This window comes from Tripterygium wilfordii, chromosome 23 (assembly GCF_013401445.1).
Source record: "Tripterygium wilfordii isolate XIE 37 chromosome 23, ASM1340144v1, whole genome shotgun sequence".
In the NCBI taxonomy this organism is placed as follows: Eukaryota; Viridiplantae; Streptophyta; class Magnoliopsida; order Celastrales; family Celastraceae; genus Tripterygium; species Tripterygium wilfordii.
In genome coordinates, this window is record NC_052254.1 from 11,917,928 (window position 1) to 11,936,238 (window position 18,311).

Genomic DNA, 18,311 nt, shown 5'->3' on the forward strand with positions numbered 1-18,311 from the left:
AAATATGTCCTTTAATTAAACATGTCCCTAATTGGCTTGAAATGTGAAACAATTTGATAATTGGTTACTTCTATTATATAATGAACTACAAATGTTATTTGTCGCAGCATTTTGAATGGTATATATATAGTATCAGTGAAAATTGAAACAAATTGTCAAAACATTTGAAATAACATATATATTAACGTTTGAAACAATATTTTAAAATCAACATATATGCTACTTTTCAAATTATTTGCTACTTTTATTTGTTGGGTGAGCATTTGTAAACGTAGTAGTGATATTTAAGAAGCCACCATTCCTGTCTTATTATTTGTCCGATAATATTTGTAAAACATTATTTAATTATAGGAATATTTAAAACATTATTTTAAAGCATTGTTTAATTTTCTGTTGTAATGAAAAATCAAAATCCAAATTTAGGTGGCACGTTAAACTCAGCGGTCCTATATTGATGAAACTAGAACCTGGTAGCAGCTGTTTTCCTTGCCAATTAAACATTAACCAGACAATTATTGATGATTTGAACATAACAACTAACAACCTAAATTTTTATTAGGCCACCGAGTGATACTTGGAGCCGGGTTAAGGATGCCAGCAATAATAGTCAATGTAGTTTTCCTGCAATTTTAATTAGGGGTGACAAAAAATTCAATTTCAAGTTAGTTTCGGGTGGGAAAACATGATGTGTTTATGAAAATTTACATGTGCGAACTCTAATCCGGATTGAATTTCGGACGTACATAATTGACCAGACCTGGATGAGTAAATCGAGCAATAACCTAATATGGGGTAAGGTTTGAATAAGTAAATCGAACAAGATTTATGTATTTAGACTCGAACCCCGTTTTAAATCGGTCAAAGATTTTATGTTTAGATCCGAATTTCGAACATATGATTTATGTTCAATCCAAACTTGGTTTAATCCGAGTCGAACAAATTCAGTCATCCTGACCAGACAGAGTTTTGTCACTTGTAGTTTTAATCATATATGTCCAATCTATTTATCAGTGTGTGTCTAAACAATTTTTAAAATTTGATAAACAAACTGAACATATGTGATGGCCACTATAATAACTTACATTGGTAGGGCTCTCGCCGGATTTTGAACCTCGACATGCCATTGCATGTGTGAGGAACAAGAAGCCAAAATTGGTTTCAACAGAGGAGGGTATGCAAATTGTGGGCAGTCTTAAGACAAGATGTGTGTCAATGCCCTGATCCATCATAACCCTCATTTGTCCTTTGCTGCAAGTATATATCAAGGGCAGACAATCAGACACATCTTGTCTGTGGCGCCATTTGATTGTTTAAAATTCCAGGTGAAGTGTGAATTAATTAGTAGGTGCATAGAACAAGAAAAAAAAACGATAATAAACGAAAAAAATTATATATATATATGTATGTATGATGTATATGCATATGCATAAGCCATGATAACCCGAACAATCAGGCAATGTTGTCGGATGTGCCATGACGGTGTAACCGACATCATATTTCCCGGATCACCACCAGGATCATCCTCTTAACCGTTACTACCCCTACATGCACTCATAATTCAGTTTTGGATTCAAGTTTTTCTTTTTTTAAGCTAGAATCCGTAATTATTTTTTGGGTGTGTATTGGATAAACCCACCGAACCTGTATATTAACCCATAAACCACGTATATCAGACAAACTTGTGAAAAATCTCTTTTAAGTTTTGGATTAAGTTGGAGTGGTAAAAGACATGCATTAATAGTGTGCTACGTGCAGCACACCAACATTTTTTCTTTTATTATTAATTAGAGTGGTGAGAGTGAGAATCCGGCAGGTGGCCACCCCTGCTAGGTACTTGGTTCAATTCTCATGAGGGGCAGGGGTTTGGGTAGTTGAGGGAGTGTGGGGTCTAGAAAAATACCATGTGGGGCTTATAACTTAAAAAATAATTAGTGGTTGTAGTATCTTTCACTTTTGGAGTTTCATATGTATTTCATCATGGTTTAACTGATTCTCTCTTGGAGTTAACGCGTAAAGAATCTCACTCGAAATTGAGAATTCAATTCTAAACTAACTCGAAATTGAGAATTCAATTCTAAACTAAAGTAACTATTTTCAAGTAATTAGCACAAGGCCTAGACCCAATTAACTTATTAAACAAATTTGTGCGTATCTAGTTGAGCAAAGGGTTTGAGCTTAGTGGACTATTAAAAAACATATGTCCTGGGTTATTTTCAATTACCAAAAAAATGAAAGTGATTTAGGTAGTTGAGGGGATGTGGGGTCTGGGAATATAACCTGTGGAGGTTGAACCAAAAAAAATATTGGTGATAGTATGAATCTTTCACTTTAGGGGTTTCGTATGTATTTCATCATGGTTACATCTAGTTTAGGTTTTAGTCAAATTATAAACAGAATGCTTTGCTTAATGGAGATGCCAAACTTGATAAGGCAGAAAAATACTTTTCTAAGTCAAGTTGGTAAAAGACAGGATAAGGTTAATGCTAATTGAGGTTTTTGTCAACCTTGGACATTATTCTTAGGCTTACCAAAGTCCTTATCCAATTCAATTCCTTTTATCATAATACACTCACACAATGAGTCATATCGCATCAACAATATTGTCCGTTTTGAATTATTTGGTTTCTATGGATACATTGAACCCGTACAACTTTACCTTCCCAAGAGATCACACATCCCAATAATATTCTTGTGAAATCACACTTAACTACAAAGGTATTACGAGATGTTTTTCTTCAAGAAAACACGTTGATGGTAAGAAACTGAATTTATTCATATATGTTAACAATATCTCATAAGGAATAAGCGTATTAAACGTGTAAATGACTCTAAGATACATACATAATGATCATAGTCATTACTCGCACTAATTCGATTAAGATTTTTGTCTCTCTTACCACTTTCATTAAATATTCAATTCAATACACTCAATTCTTAGTTGAGAACCTGAGGTAGTTGAGCACGTGACAGTTGGGTCCACTCGGAAGCACCTGCTCGGCGGCTCCTCAAGCGTCTAAAGACATTTTCTAACATCTACACGTGGTATTATTTTGTCCCACTAAGATCAAGTTACGTGCAAACACGTGGCGTGCCTAAACTTTTTTTTTTCAAAAACCTAGAATTACCAGGCGAACATGCATATCGAACAATTATACCAACTCTAAACTCATACCACCAATGCAGCCCGTTCTATACTAATGACAAGTAAGATCGAGTCAAAATCTGTGTATCTTACTTTCTTTCCCCAAGGACCCCCAACAATGGAAGCAACATTGTGGGAGGACCCCCTTGACTTTGTCCATTGTGGGTGTTTTAGATAAGATCAAATAAAGTTAGTTTTGGACATTTGGAGATATATAGTTGTTTACTTGTTTATTAACCTTCTATGGAATTTGTTGCAGGATCTTGATTTAATGTCCTTTTTTTTTTGGGTGTTTCCCTACCTTTTTTTCAAGTCTTAGGGATAACTATTAAAACAGTAGTTGTTTTCATTACTAAATAAATTGACAACAATAAAATGCATGATGATTTCATTGACTTGACTTAATCACTACAGAATTTAAAAAGCTAGGAATACCTTCCATGGTTGAAACCTGAAAGTTGGTTTGGTGCCGGTGGTTGACTGGTTGTAGATTTCTATCCAGTCTTTCTCTGCAACATATGGCAGCAACTAAACATAAGTAATCACAAAATACCAACATCTGAATGAATATATACTGTTTGTTGAAATAAACATGGAGCTTTTACAACTATTAGTTCATAATTTTTTGAGTAAACTTGTTCAAAAAGAATATGATTTTCCATGCATTGAATAAAATAATGCATCAGAACTGAATAAGATTGACATCACAACTATATCTACCCCATCAGCTAATTTCATCTCGTAGATGTTAGTGGAAATAGTGAAACCTAACCAAAAGAAAGTGAAGGAATACCATTCTCAAAAGGCATCAAAAGCTTTTCCACCTTGCACCAGAAATTCACTAGCTTAATATACACAGTCTTAAAAATCCTCAAAGAAGATATATTGATTGTCAGCATACTCTTTTTGATCCATCTGCACGAAAAATGATATCAGTTCTGGCTAAGCAACAAGAATACCATTCATTGTTCATATGACAGAATAAGATCAGTGTGCATTATATGGCATCCATTTGAGCCACGTGAATAGCTGGAATTCGCATGGACTGTACACATCTATGCTAAATTGAAATGTATTCAAAGTGGACAATTGGGTAAGTCATGAGTTAGCTCCTACCTATCAGTTGTATTCCATGAACTAAAAATTGAAATTAATAAGAACTAGTTCTGACCACTGCTTCTATCTGGAATGATTTTGTATGATTCCTTGCTAAAAGACGTGCATCTTAATCTTTCATTGCTTCCCAATCCGATCAAATTCATTCATAAAATTCCCCCTTCCATATAAGTTATAACAGCCCATGAATAGCATATTATTAAACAGCATCGACCAAGAAATAGGAAAGCCGAAAGCGTAAAAGATTTTTCAATAATACTGAACCTCAAATAATCATCATCCTCAACAAGCGCACAGTCTGAAGGAAGCCCAATCCTACTTGACATAGCAGCAGCTGCAAGTCAAAGTAATTCTAAAAAAAAATCAAAAGTAGCTCTACTTCTACATATCAAATCACCAAGAGCGAAAAATTTTCAGACAGGCAAGATAACCACAAAAACAAGCATGCAAACTAGAAAATGTGAAATCCTTCTTGGAAACGAACAAGGAACCCCGATAGAAGCATATCTGGAACAACTAATCTTTACTCCTGTTTTGTTACTCAATGTACATTTCCATATCACAGCAAGGCAGTCCCAAACGTGTAGAGTAAGATACCACATCAAGAAAATTTCATATCAAATACAAAAGATCCCAAGAAATTAGCATAGGAGTTAAAACTTAATAATAATAAGAGAGGAAAAGATTCTTCTCAAGACTTTGATAGAAGTGGGGATTGAAGATAGGAAAACAGCTATACACTATAAAAATGTGATAGAAGATTGATTTTTAAGCATATATTCATGACAAGCCTTTTCTTTAAAAACATTGCTTCAAACCAGAAGCATCCAAAGATTCTTGAGGAATTTTGCCTTCAGCATCAGCCTCCCTATACAGAAACAACTAATCAAAATTGGCATGACTTCCAAACATACTACTCAAACTCAAACATGCCACTTGTTAAAACTCTAGATCAGAGCCACATGGAACATTGATATGCAGTTTTTGAGTTTAAATAAAAATAATACAGGGGTACTGGCCATTAACTAATCTAAAAGTTCAAGGTTGAAATAATTTCCATGGAAACCCTTCATACACTCTGTTCATTTAACAATATGTTTTATACCGTGTTAAATTGCAAGGATAAAAAAGCTAACCTCTTACATTGAATCTAATCTGCTCAACTGGACTGGTATTGTTGGATCGCCACAAACTGAAACTGCCTCTGCTCCAGCCACAGCAATCAAGTTTGCCAGGATACTAATAGACGCAAATTTCTTACACATCAGCAGGCGCCATTCTATCCATGAATAAGAACATTCCTACAGAGACATTTCTGGTTAATGAACTGACAGTAATGAATACATCTCGTTTCTTGCTTTCTCTAGAATCTAAGAAGAATACACCTACTGAGGAGTTATGTGGTGGGATATTGAGAGGAAGATGGGGCGCACATGCAGACACACACACACACAGAGAATGGGCGGAGGTCATGCCTTGAGAGGTTTCCTCAAACCAGCATTTTCAGGTCTACCAAGTTCGTAAGTTATAGAGCCATTCATACCCCTGCAGTGTTGATAACAGTGACTAGTTAAGTTTAGATCGGTAAGAAAAGAGCAAAAAATCAGTTGTAACCAGGTAAGGGCATGGGATCAAAAGAATTAAAGTGGAAAATAGACAATGTAAATTAGCTATTGCTTTCAATATAACATAACAAAACATCATTTCAAAGGTTCCAGCATCGTGAAATGCGGAGAAGGCCAGCAGCCTTGCCTTTCGAGTTTACCTTCTTTATCTCTCTCTTCCCAATCAAATAGTTACTTAATCTGACCTTTAGCACATAAAAAAAGAGAATAAAATTATACAACAATATTCCTATTAAATTCAAAAGTGAAACTAATTCCCCAGCAATTCGTACAAAATTTATAAAACAGATTATATTGAAGAAACCAATATTGACTCCACTTCGTCAGTTCATCTTTGAATCCTCATTCCAACAAAGAAAATAGTAACGCTGATGCTTATTTACGCATAAGATTAGTAATCAGAACTACAGAAAATCCAACATAACAAACAGAAATCAATGTTCAATTCATGATCAGCAATATCAGCTAGACATAAGGAGGCAATAGAAAAGGAAATTGTAAACTCACTCGGCTACCTCAGCTACAATAGCCTCCATAGATTCATGAAAATACGAAAGAAATGGAAGTGTAGAAAGACTAGCACTCTCCTTCTCTTCGAACGATGCACCACATACATGAACCTTAAGAAAAATCTGAACTCAATATTTGAATGAAAAAAAAAAAAAGTCCTTAGAAATCGTGCTGCATTTCAATAAACAAAAGAAGCAGGAGTGGAAGACTTTAATTATAAAACACACAAATTACATTTTCCTACTTCACTTTCTTTTCCTCCGTCTTCTAGCCAACCAAACAGGGTTAAACGGAAACTACATTAAATAAAATTAAAGATCTAGTGATTACCTGATTCATTATCGGTGAAGATTCATTACCGGTGAAGCTCTGACAACGAGCATGTAAGGGCGCGGCGAGAAACCTGACTGAAGAGGGAGCGGAAAATTTGAAAGAAAATGTTGAGTCGAGAAACCAAAAGAGGGTCGCGAAGGAGCCTAAAAGAGCGGGATGAAGGGAAGTAGATGACGAGCTCATCATCCTTTATCGGACGGTTGAGACATGTCACATGAGAGTTCATGCGCCATATTCGGAGAGGTTTACATGCTTTTTGGCCAATGGGATAATGGGAGTGATCAGCTGCGATTGAGTACTGCATTGAAAATAGAGACTCGTTGAGGATTGGTTCCCACCGTAAAAAGTCAAAGACTTGGCTCCTATACTAATGCCTTTTTTTTGGTAAAAATGAACAACCCAACATGGGTGTCGGGCCGGGCAGGGTTAGGCATGCGCAAATTCGTCTAACTCATGTGTTAGTTGGGCATAGGCCCAATACAAATTAAGGATGTAAATGGTCAATTACGGTAGACTTTTTTACTTAAATCTAACTGAAGAATAGGTCGGTAATCGACGATTATTTTGATCAATTATCGATCCGCTCTAAGTAATTTTCAAAAAAAAATAACTGATCAGTTGGTCAGATCGGGTCAATTTGGTTTCTACAATTTTTTTCACGACCCCTAATGCAAACCACTTTAAAATAGTGGCACTAAGATTGCAAGGCTTTAATGTAAGTTACTAGTATTTCAAGAGATTTGCTCCATGAAGATGCCAGGATTGCAAGGTTTTAATGTAAGTTAAATTTCTTGAATTATAATGATGCCATGGTAGTACACCTTCAATTTACAGAACAAACTCACAGATAAGTTATCAAGCTCTAGTAATGGCGCTTAAATATGTTACAAAATTTCAAGCAATTTAAAGGATAGACATGAACAAAAGATATGAAACAAGTGGGGAAAAAAAAGGGCCAAGACATCAGTAAATGTTATCTGGGACCGGAGAGTCTCACAGCAGAAAGGGTCGTATCACTGTTCCACTCTGATGGTCCTGAAGATGCAGTGCCCTCCCCGCTCGTCGACTTGGAGAAGCTCGCAAAAAGGCGAGATCCCATTGGAGAGGACATTGGTGGAAGAGGAACTGGAGATACGGCTTCAAGCATTTGAACAACTTTGTTCATCGATGGCCTCAAATGCATGTCTTCCTGTATACACCATAATGCAACTTTCATACTTCTGGAAACACTCTCTTCGTCGTCTGCAGATACCTTCAGTTTTATGTCAACGATCTCTTTCAGTTTCCCTTCTTCCATCATCTTGAAGGCATAGGATGGGAAGTGGGATTTCCCCGAGGATTCTGTCGGGTCAAAGTTTCTCCGTCCACCGATGATCTCTAGCAATACCATTCCATAGCTATACACGTCGCTCTTTTCAGATATGGCGTAGTTGGTTATCCATTCTGGAGCAAGGTATCCTCTAGTGCCTCTCAGGGTTGTGAAAACATGGCTTTGTTCTCGAGTCATTAGCTTTGCTAACCCAAAATCGGAGACTTTGGCCCGGAAATGGTCGTCAAGAAGCACATTTTCAGGTTTAATGTCGCAGTGAACAATCTTTGCATCACAATCTTCGTGGAGGTAAGCTAATCCTTTTGCCGTTCCCAATGCTATACTGAATCTTGTTTCCCAATCTAACAGGAATTCTTCTTGGTTTTTCTTGAATATCCATTTATCCAAGGACCCATTAGCCATGTACTCGTATGCAAGAAGCCGGTGTCTTCCTTCAGCGCAGAAGCCTTTGAGCCTTACCAAGTGATGATGATGGATGCTCCCAATTATGCTAACTTCAGCTCTAAATTCTTTCTTTCCTTGACCAATGCCTTCTAACTTCTTCACAGCAAGTCTGGTTCCATCTGGGAGAACTCCTTCGTAAACCGAGCCAAACCCTCCTTGCCCCAGCTTCATTGAGAAATTATTTGTTGCAGTTTGAAGATCTCTGTAGGAGAAACGAATAGGCATCCCGGACAAACCCTCCAAGAAATTATCCTCTTCTGAAGTCTCTTGAGGAGATTCTGGCAATCTCTTCTTCCACTTGTAATATCGAAATGCTGCATAAAGTAGACCAGCAATGAGAAGTACTGTGCCAGTAGCTATTATCGCAACGATTGGGAAGCTTTTTTTGCTCCCATCAATTGTGCCACTTCCTCCATCGCTCAAGACTTTAATGTATGAAACAAAGCCAGATCCCCCATCAGAGGACTTGAAACTACCTATGCTATCTAGCAGAAAGCAGTTGCCAGAACTATTTTGGAAAAATAGACCAAGGCAAGAGCAGTTACCAACACAAGAGGCTTTGCAACCATCTAAATCGGTTTTCGAAGATGGTGGAACGAAACCAAGAGCAAAATATCCGAGCCCATCTTCAACATTGACGAGCTGTGTCGAATCATTTGAACGATCACATGGAGAGACAATCCCTGTACTGCAATTTCCACTGGCACTGAGAGCTGAAGTGCACTGGCATTTGTCGTTTGAACAAATATAATATGCACCGCAAGATTCTGGCGCATCACATGGATCTGTCGGAATTTGTGTAGGCGTAGCACCATTTTCCCCGCCGTCTTGGAGATTATTGAAAGAGATGAACCCATCACTTCCTAAATCCGCAATCCAAGTTCCATTGGCATCGTTCGTATCCACAAAAATAAACTGCCACAGTAGTACTCCGCTGCTGTCATAAAACCTCCATGAATTTCCCTCAATAGTTGCCGTGGCAACCACCCCACCATCTTTATTGACAGTTATCCGATTGTCCTTCCGTATTGACCAATAAGGCTGTGGATCTTGATATGCTGCAGAAAGAGTCATATCCCCCGACTTGATTTCAAGAACATAGCTCAAGTTATTGGAGCTGGGATCACTCACAAGTTTCATTCCTTCCTTTAAGACCTGGTTTGTGATGAGGGTATCTGTCGGATGGTCAAAACTCTGCCAAATCACATTGCTATCACTCTCAACCAAAACCAAGTTTCCGTTGTCTCGCAATTCCATTGCAGACACACCTTTCCCACCACTATTCGTCGTCCAAACGACACTCCCTCCCTTCTGTAAGAACACATTGCCTTGCTTGTCAAAGACAAAATTATCAGAATTTGTAACAGGAGAGCCTCTATTAGCAGACCAGATTACTTTCTGTGAACTGCCCATGTGAACCACAACTAGCAGAAACAATGTGACATCAGAGGTCGTGTAGAATCCAAAAGCAAAATCTGAGTTGTTCGATAAAAGAAACAATCCGTCCCGATCAATAAAACTCATTTGAGACCCTTGAAACCCAGGATTAATCATGCCAATACTTTGAATGCTAGCACTGGAGGTTTCAGATTGGAGGCAAATTAACAAAGAAATATAGCCCAACACGCAAATGATTTCCCCAAATTCCATCACCAAAATAGAGCTCAAAATTCAGCCAGATTTGGAAGAATAAGAGGTCACAGGAGGAGATGAGCACAGAATATCAGCGAAAAGGAGGAATCTTACCACAAAGAGAACCAGCAGAGGACAAAAGGGATACAAAAGAACCCATTTAAGACAAGAACAACAGCCAAAAAACCCAAATTGGGAAACCAGAGATGTGCAGAGCACATGGCCCAACCCAGTTTCTCTATGATTCCAACTTGAACACCCTTCGAAGAAATCAAATCCCAAATGCTTTTAAGTCAGGAGGTCAACAAAGATAAACGATAACCTCAGTTTCTGCAACTACAGACAACTCTATATCACAGACAAAAGAAAGGACAAAGACCCACTTGAACAAGCCTGAAAGAGACTCATAAATCACGGATGTTGGGTACTCTGGATTTGGCCATAAATTGACAGAAGCATTGAATGCTTGTGAACTGAACCAGATTCAGAATAAACTTCTTCCCGTAACAAAACCTACTCCTCTAAGACCGATGAAGCAATAAAGTTAAGATAGAAAGAGACACTGCCGCAAAGCAAGATGTTTTACCTCTTTCTTTTTGTTACAGAAACAATTGGATTTGCAGCCATGGGTCTCTCTGTCTTGTTTCTTAAATCAGTCGAGTCAAAGAGATCTGAGGTGGGTTTTAACTTTTAAATTCCCAGCTGCCAAAAGAACTCTTTTTTTTCTCGCGTGGATTGCCGCAGAATGAACGATTTCTTCTTGTTTATGCATTTTCGCTCTGTTATCTCGAACATCTGTGGTCAAATTCATAAGACTACTCCCCCATATGTTTTTTCAGATTCGAACTTTCAACAGTCACGGATTGACGTCACACCGTCACAAAATCAAAGACGCATTTTGCATAAGAAACTCTTTTTTGCAACAATTTTTCTTGGATTTTTATGCGAACGGGATTATAGAAAATTGCTACTGTACATATGTCTGTCGATCGATTATTCAAATGGAGTATTATACTATCGAATTGATTGACGTTGGAGCAGAGAAGGGAAGCCAGGTGGATGGGTGGTGCAGGAATTAAGAGACGGTTGGGATTAATTTAATGCAAAGTTGGATGGGAGTGACGGAAAGGTCAAAAGCCGCGCAACAAACGCATTCCCTTGGCCAGGGTAGTACATGCAACTTCAAATCTGGGGCCCGACCCAGGTCAACGGCTCGAATTCCTATAAATACCCTCCATCTTTACTTCGGGTCAGTTTGGTAAAGCATTTGCAAAGTAGCAGATAAGTCAATAAAAATGATGGTAGCAGAAATGTTAGACAATTTTAGTAGTAGATTTGCTGCCTGAATGTTGAATAGGTGTTTGGTTGAACTTTTACTGTTTACATTTGTGTTGTGTAGCATATTGTAACGGGCAGGGGTATTTTGTATATTAGTTGTATACGTTGTATCCAAACATACTAATTAATTTAAAAAATTAATATAATGAATTTAATTAAATTTAAGATAATAATAAATTATAAATTAATTAATCAATTATCAATTTAAATAAATTTAATTTATTTATTTAATGAGAATGATTTTAATAACAATATTCCTTCATAAGTGGAACAAATTTCAAAATAGTAATTAAATGAAATTAATGGGGACAAATGAGTCATAAACGGTGAAATGCTGGTAAAATGATTCAAAATAGTAGCATTATAAAAGTAGCCTAAAATGCTGCAAAAAACCCCCTCGAATTACGGGCCCGAAATTATTGTTTGGCTACACATAGCATTTATTCTAACAAGTTATATAAATATTGGTAAAAAAACTCATCCAAACGGGCCCTTCATATGACATTCAAGCCAATGAAATACAATTAGGCAGCACAACCTATATGACTGGTCTGTTTGGGGCTTTGGGGTTCCGCAATTTTCTAAGATCTACGATTCTCATTTAATGGTGAAGAAAAAAGTCAGATAAATTCTAAAAATGAAAAAATAAAAATGTGATATAATATGACACATCTCTCAAACTATTAAATTAAAATTGTATATTCTACAATTTTAAATGAATTGCGGAGCTCTCAATTCTCTGTTTGAGAGCGTGTTGTGTTTTGATCTCTAGCAATGATATGAGAAAAGACAACTTCCGACATGCAACTTGAATTGTAGACTCTCAACAAACGCATTCCCTTTGGGCCAGGGCAGTACATGCAACCTGAACCTAGGCCACGACCCAGTCAACGGCTTGAATTCCCACAAATACCCTCATTCTTTATTTCTTAAGACATTCGAGCCAATGAAATGGGTTGATAACTTGATATAACTTGTCTATCATACAAAGATTCACTGTGTTCCAATTTTGAATTTTATTACTAAAAGTGCATATGTTTCAAATCGGTAATCTAAAGTGCAAATTTATTATATTTTGGTAACTCGAGCAGATTTTATCTTACTGACTTGAAACATTCGAACATTCAATGACGAAATTATAACACATCCAATTTTTCGGTGACGACAAATTATATTAACCCTCAATGAAATTAAAGCATGCAGCATTGCCTATGACTTGTCACTTGTAGTATGAAGAAAACAAAAAAAAAAATTTAATAAGGCCAAATTAGGGACTGGAATGGTGAAGAGGGATTTGGGAAGTTGTCACTGAGCCAAGTAATCATCCCCGGAAATCGTGTTAAAGAATTGTTATTTTGTGAATGGACAAATGTTTGGACCTTTCTTCGTGACATTGGGTTGTGTTATTTTATCATTGGATCTCTCTTTGTTACATAATCGAAACCCACTAATCAATGAACAAATGTTTCATATCTCCCGACATCCTTAAATATGTCTGCCCAACCACGTGTATGTGAATAAGCCTACAACCACATGATTTTGTTATTAAAAGGTCCTCTACGATTAAGAAGAGTTAAACTCAAATTTATAAAACACATGATTGAGTATCTTCTAACCAATGTGGAACATTTTGTATTTCTAACAATTTGTTAATCCATATCGATAAACAAGAATCAACTCATAGTTGTTGTTTGGAGGTCGTGACCGAGCCCCATATATAGTACTAGCATGTGCTTGTTTGGCACGTGTGGTTTGCAAAGTATTGTGTGGGCTCATAGATTTACTTATTACATAGTTGAAGGATAATAACGACGGGTTCTCATTTTATAAAAATAAAAATCAATATGGGATAAGAGCATCCACAATGATGCTCTTTTATTGGGGCATGAATGAGTATAAAGTGTGTTTTATTGGACCAAACACGTAAGAATGAGACATGATTGGTATCCATGTTGGCTCCAACACATTGACCCCACTTAACCCACACCATCAACTACACCAAACATCAATATTGGGTTCCACATTTATTACACCTAAAATAAAGTCAATAAATTTATATTATTATATCAATACATTTTGTTGACTCAACAAAATACATCCACCAACATATTTTGTTAGCTGCCCCAATAAATTTACACTATTGTGATTGCTCAACAGCCAATATTTGATGGGTTGTTAAGGCCCTCTTAATAGCTTGGTCCATATTTGATGGGTGGTTCACATGGGTTGGCCCTTAAAATTAATGAAGTAGCAATAATTCATGTGCACCAAACTATTTTATAAAAAGTGGATAGAACTCAGTGTAAGTAATGACTGTACTTTTGTACACAGCCGGTGTGCGTCGTGGAATCAATGTTTTCGAAATTTGCGCTTAAGTGAACATTTATTAATCCGATTTTGTTTATATGTCAATGAACAAGCTGTGCAAATGACTAGCAATCAGAAAAGATCTAGGATACCACATATATTTATATACATCTATATATGTATAGTGTGAAGCAAAATAATTCAGAATCAGAATGAATCGAAACAGAGAGATAAAATGTTTGGTACTGAGAATCTTCTAAAAATATAATTGTTCGAATATAACATGCAATAAACCAATTAATATTTATATTGCATGAACAGTGAAGAGGCTACAAAAATAAAACAGTAACATTAATCAGAAACAGTAACGTTAACACATATGAACTCAATAATTGATGCTTAAAATTAAAATATCAAAAACCGTAAACAACTGGTAGGAATTGTGGGAGCGAGGTACGCCTTTCGCGAATCTCCTTAAAGAGAAATGTCCCAGCCACTGGTGCCAAGCTCTCCGGATAGACTCTTCCCAAGATACAACGCTCCGCAAACCACTAGTAAGCAGCAGTACTTCAATACTAATGGACTTAGACGAACCAATTTAGAATTACACTCTCAAAACAGATGAAGAAAGAGAGACTAAGAAGAGCAGCAGAATGACAGAAGAAGAAGAAGTTTTTTCACTTATGAAGCTGCTGCCAAGGCTCTCCTTATATAGGAGGCTTAGCAACAAAAACCCAGAAAAATCAGTGAGTAATCACTGATTTTCGGATTGGCAATTTCACCAAGCAAGGTTGCAACCACCAGCCCATATATTGGGCTGTTGCAACTGCTCTGGTTGACCAGGTAAAGATGCAACCAGTCATGGGCTGGGCTTGAACAGTCCATATTCAATAAATTTGGGCCTCTCTTATGGACTTGTAACAAAGTGCAAAAATGTAAGAAATTATTGGGCTAAGTCTGCGAAGGGCCTTACCCGCACACAAGCTCACCTCGCCACGCCCGACCGGCCGGCCTTGCCTGGCTCGATGGGCGGGCGCGTGTCTGTTTTAGTCCAAGTTCATAATGTGGAGCCTCTCACTCCTACAAAAGCTTGGGTGCCCTTGGGCCCAAAGTCTTACTACAACACTTGGGCTTATAAACAACACATCCACATGGTATTTTTCCAATGTGGGATTCCCATACACACACTTATTGCACTATATCCACCATGCTCATCATGATCACTTTGGAGTCTTTTTATATTCAACCAATAATGGTCAAACTATAGTTGATACTGAGAATCTTCTAAAAATATAATAATTTGTAAAAGTTATTATTGAGTCAACGATGTGGTTTTGAAGTGTGAGTCCAACCTAAAAATTTGAAACTTTTTTTGAATGACAAAGTCTCACGGCTTGCGAATCTTAAGTTTAGAGTGTGGATAGTACCTTAAGTAAAAATATCTCTCATCTATTTCTTTTATTTCTCACCTTTTTCTTCGCATCCCTCTCAATTTATTCAAACTGAAACACTCCTTTCAACATGATAGAATGGGTGTGTTTGATCAACTTCAACCTTAACTGAATATAATATTTAAGAAAAATAAAAAAAAAAAGTGACAACTTTCTGGTAATTATCCAGCATTGTCACCTAATTTATTAATTATATATATATATAATATCATGCAGTCTCTTTTCCAAGTGGGAGGCCTTGAAAAAAATGTTCATCAACTTTAGGTTATAAAATTTTATTAGGTGATTACTCCTAAGTTTCAATACAGATGATCAGAATTGGTCACCAAAACACAAGAATTCTTAACTGGGGAAGTTTCCAATTGATGCATTGTTAGTCCCACAGGACCATGGGTCTTATCATTTAAAAATAATAATAAATAAAACTACTTTACTGTCATTGCCCACTAAAACCAGTACAAAATGGAAAATAAAATCCTCTAATATAAATTATATATATGCTACCATACAACTATTTTATGAAATGTTTGTGGGGCTTCTATTCAACAACTATAGCTTGTGACCTGAAACCTGCCTCGGCCCAATATATGAGCCCATCATAAGAAGAAGTCCAGATAGAATGTTGGGCTTGGGCTTCAATGGAGGCGATCTCATTCTCATTCACTCTTCCAGCCGGGGCACTGCCGTCTGCCAGGCAAGAGACACAACTCAGAATTCACTGCCAATAGCATCCCGGACTCAAGTCGACGATCTCTTCTTACTCAAGAATGAATCAAGAAACTACCATTGCCACCGGCATCATCTTCAAAATCGAATCCAAGTATATCCGTCTCTCACACATTATCGAATCCAGCTATAGCTTGGGGCCTTGTATAACAAGAGTTTTTTTTTTTCTTCTTTTATTTAATATGTTTTTGATGGATTCCAGGTTTTCATGTGCTGTCATTGTTTCTGAGCCATCTTTATGCAAAAATTTCTTACTGCGAGTGCGTTACAGGGGAAGGTTTGATGTCTACACCATTTGTTTCTCCTGTTATCCTAAAGAAGAAGGTAACTGTGTGCTTTCATGATTCATCTGCAATGTGCTTTGAGCATCGTTAATGAATATCACATGATGTTTTACTATTATTTTTACATATCGCTTGGTTATAAATATGTTACCCAAGCCAATGGCAGATTTATAATGAGCGCAATCCATAGCCCCGGTGGGCTGAGGGTATCAAGGTGAACGGCTTGAGTTTTTTTTTTTTTTTTTTAAAGGTCACAGGCTACACACACATTAAGCCATGCCCGAGAGGCATGAAGGCCACCACAGCGGATGAAAAACTACCCAAATCCCAAACCCCCTTATGAGAATAAAACCCTGGATCTCAAGGTCCTGGACAGACAACCTGACCAATCAGGCTATCTCCATCTGGAATCATAATGGAATGAGTAGGATTGTTTTTCTCGTTGCTTTCATTGTATGTATTCATTTTATTTTTGCAGTAATTTATTATAAGTTTTAAATCCTGATTTTTTTTTCATGGTTTAGAGTTTCTATGAAATGACTTGTAAGCTTGTTGAGAAATATGGTGAAGTGAAAATTTCTTATTTTTAACTAAAGTGAGAATAGATTGCATTACTTGCAAATACACTGACTTAGAGGTTTTATGACTCGAAATTGTTTTGTTTCATGTTTCATTTTGGGCTTCAACAAAATCTTATTTATAGAGGAGTATTAAATTAATATATATTTACATATTAATTGTTCAAGCTGGGGCTCGACCCGTTTAACAAAACTTGTCTAGGCCCAAGCTCGGTTTTTAATGAAACAAGCTGAGCTCGAGCCGGGCCTGTAACATGCTGCCCGCTTTCATCCCTCGGTGAGACTTGCAAACAACTGATGACAGCCCCATCCTCAAATTATGCAGGCCCCACACAGCTAGCAGTTGACCTCTCTATTCATTAAAATTTTTTTCGATAAGCTCTATTTATTAAATCTTAAATAACGTATTATCAGGGTGATCCATGAGTTTGACCATTTGGCTTAAGTTTGACTTCTAATTTACTCTCTTCTCTACTTCTTTTTTCCCCAATAAATTTGATTTACTAATGTACTTCCTTGGCCCCAGTACAAAAGCTTGGTCACCATTTACCATTCATGCCCTGACAGAATCGTAATAACATCCAATTGAATGAACAGGGGAGGGTCTGCGGTGCAATTACGGCACCGTCCAGTCAACGGCGGAGGACACAAATTTGCAAGCAAAGCTAACATGAGAGTGATGCATGAACATAATTTTCATGGAAGTAAAAAGTAATTAAGGATTAAGAGAAATAATAGTAGCACGGTCCACTGTTAGAATTGCGGGATGCAATTTAAATGTTACAAGTTCAATTTTTAAAACAAACTCTCTACGTATTATGTGGGAGAGAAATTTACACAATCCTACTTGTTTTTGATCTCACCTACTGTTGAAGTCTTGTACACGAACATTGTTTCTCTAGAAACCAAAAACCTATATATATCTAACAAAAAACCCCCTATATATGTATCTTTCGAAATTTAGCTTGCTTCTACTTCATGATATATATAGTGTGAGGTCCAAATAGAGCATCTCCAAGGTTCAACTAGCCCAAAAAGGAAAAAAAGTAACAAAAGAAATAGGAGGGTCCAACTTGTAAAGGGGTACATAACGCCACTTTAAAGGTAGAAGAAAAGCAGCATACGGTAAAAGAAAACTTCGTTTTTGTCGACAATAATGCTAAGAAAATGTGGGTCATGGTCTCATGGATACCAAAAGCCAATTACTTAGTCAGTTGGAGTTACACAGTTGACAAATAGACAATGACAATAAAGTTATGACTGGGGATCCATGATAATTATAGAAGCAGGATCCCTCCAAATCCTCTCTTAATCATCAATCCTACTGTGCTACTGGTTATCTTGGCACTCTTTTATCATTCCCAGCAATATCTATGCTAGAATGAAACAAGTGTTGTGTTATAAACTCCATTATCCTCAGGTTTGATATTTGGTAATGTGGGGGGTTTGATGCCAACATCTAGCCAACCAACTAATCTAAGATGAAGGAAACCAC

General features: G+C 37.0%; 2 protein-coding genes and 1 long non-coding RNA gene across 11 annotated transcripts; 1 reads left to right on the forward strand and 2 right to left on the reverse strand.

Moving 5' to 3' along the window:
* Positions 1-2,731: 2,731 nt before the first annotated feature.
* Positions 2,732-6,970, reverse strand: LOC119993665. 9 transcript variants are annotated; one of them, XR_005466557.1, is made up of 7 exons: positions 6,724-6,865; positions 6,391-6,503; positions 5,648-5,803; positions 5,395-5,559; positions 4,523-4,592; positions 3,936-4,057; positions 2,732-3,651 (listed from the first exon to the last, which is right to left on the reverse strand). XR_005466557.1 is itself a non-coding variant. In XM_038840870.1 (7 exons), the coding sequence occupies exons 1-5, from the start codon at positions 6,910-6,912 to the stop codon at positions 4,574-4,576; spliced, it is 567 nt and encodes a 188-aa protein (XP_038696798.1). In that variant the 5' UTR covers positions 6,913-6,970; the 3' UTR covers positions 2,732-3,651; positions 3,936-4,057; positions 4,523-4,573. The 9 variants fall into 9 exon arrangements, 8 of the variants coding, with proteins under 8 accessions (XP_038696798.1, XP_038696803.1, XP_038696800.1 ...); XM_038840870.1 differs by having other exon boundaries at positions 4,523-4,610; positions 5,402-5,559; positions 5,734-5,803; positions 6,724-6,970; XM_038840875.1 differs by having other exon boundaries at positions 4,523-4,610; positions 5,734-5,803; positions 6,391-6,515; positions 6,724-6,970.
* A 534-nt stretch (positions 6,971-7,504) lies between these two features.
* LOC119993643 (G-type lectin S-receptor-like serine/threonine-protein kinase SD2-5) lies at positions 7,505-11,141 on the reverse strand. Its single transcript, XM_038840843.1, has one exon. The coding sequence runs from the start codon at positions 10,148-10,150 to the stop codon at positions 7,700-7,702; it is 2,451 nt and encodes an 816-aa protein (XP_038696771.1). The 5' UTR covers positions 10,151-11,141; the 3' UTR covers positions 7,505-7,699.
* A 4,720-nt stretch (positions 11,142-15,861) lies between these two features.
* Positions 15,862-16,353, forward strand: LOC119992548. Its single transcript, XR_005466407.1, has 2 exons — positions 15,862-16,048; positions 16,157-16,353. It is a non-coding gene; the product is annotated as an uncharacterized LOC119992548 (long non-coding RNA).
* The last annotated feature ends 1,958 nt before the right edge of the window (positions 16,354-18,311 follow it).

Bases quoted from the DNA above. Each gene is read 5' to 3' on its own strand.
- LOC119993643 (XM_038840843.1), bottom strand. From the start codon at position 10,150: ATGGAATTTGGGGAAATCATTTGCGTGTTGGGCTATATTTCTTTGTTA.
- LOC119993665 (XM_038840869.1), bottom strand. From the start codon at position 6,912: ATGATGAGCTCGTCATCTACTTCCCTTCATCCCGCTCTTTTAGGCTCC. The intron at 5,560-5,733 runs GCATGACCTCCG...ATGTCTCTGTAG, and splicing joins GTTTGAGGAAACCTCTCAAG to GAATGTTCTTATTCATGGAT. The intron at 4,611-5,401 runs GTAAGAGGTTAG...ATTTTTTTTTAG, and splicing joins TTGAGCAGATTAGATTCAAT to AATTACTTTGACTTGCAGCT.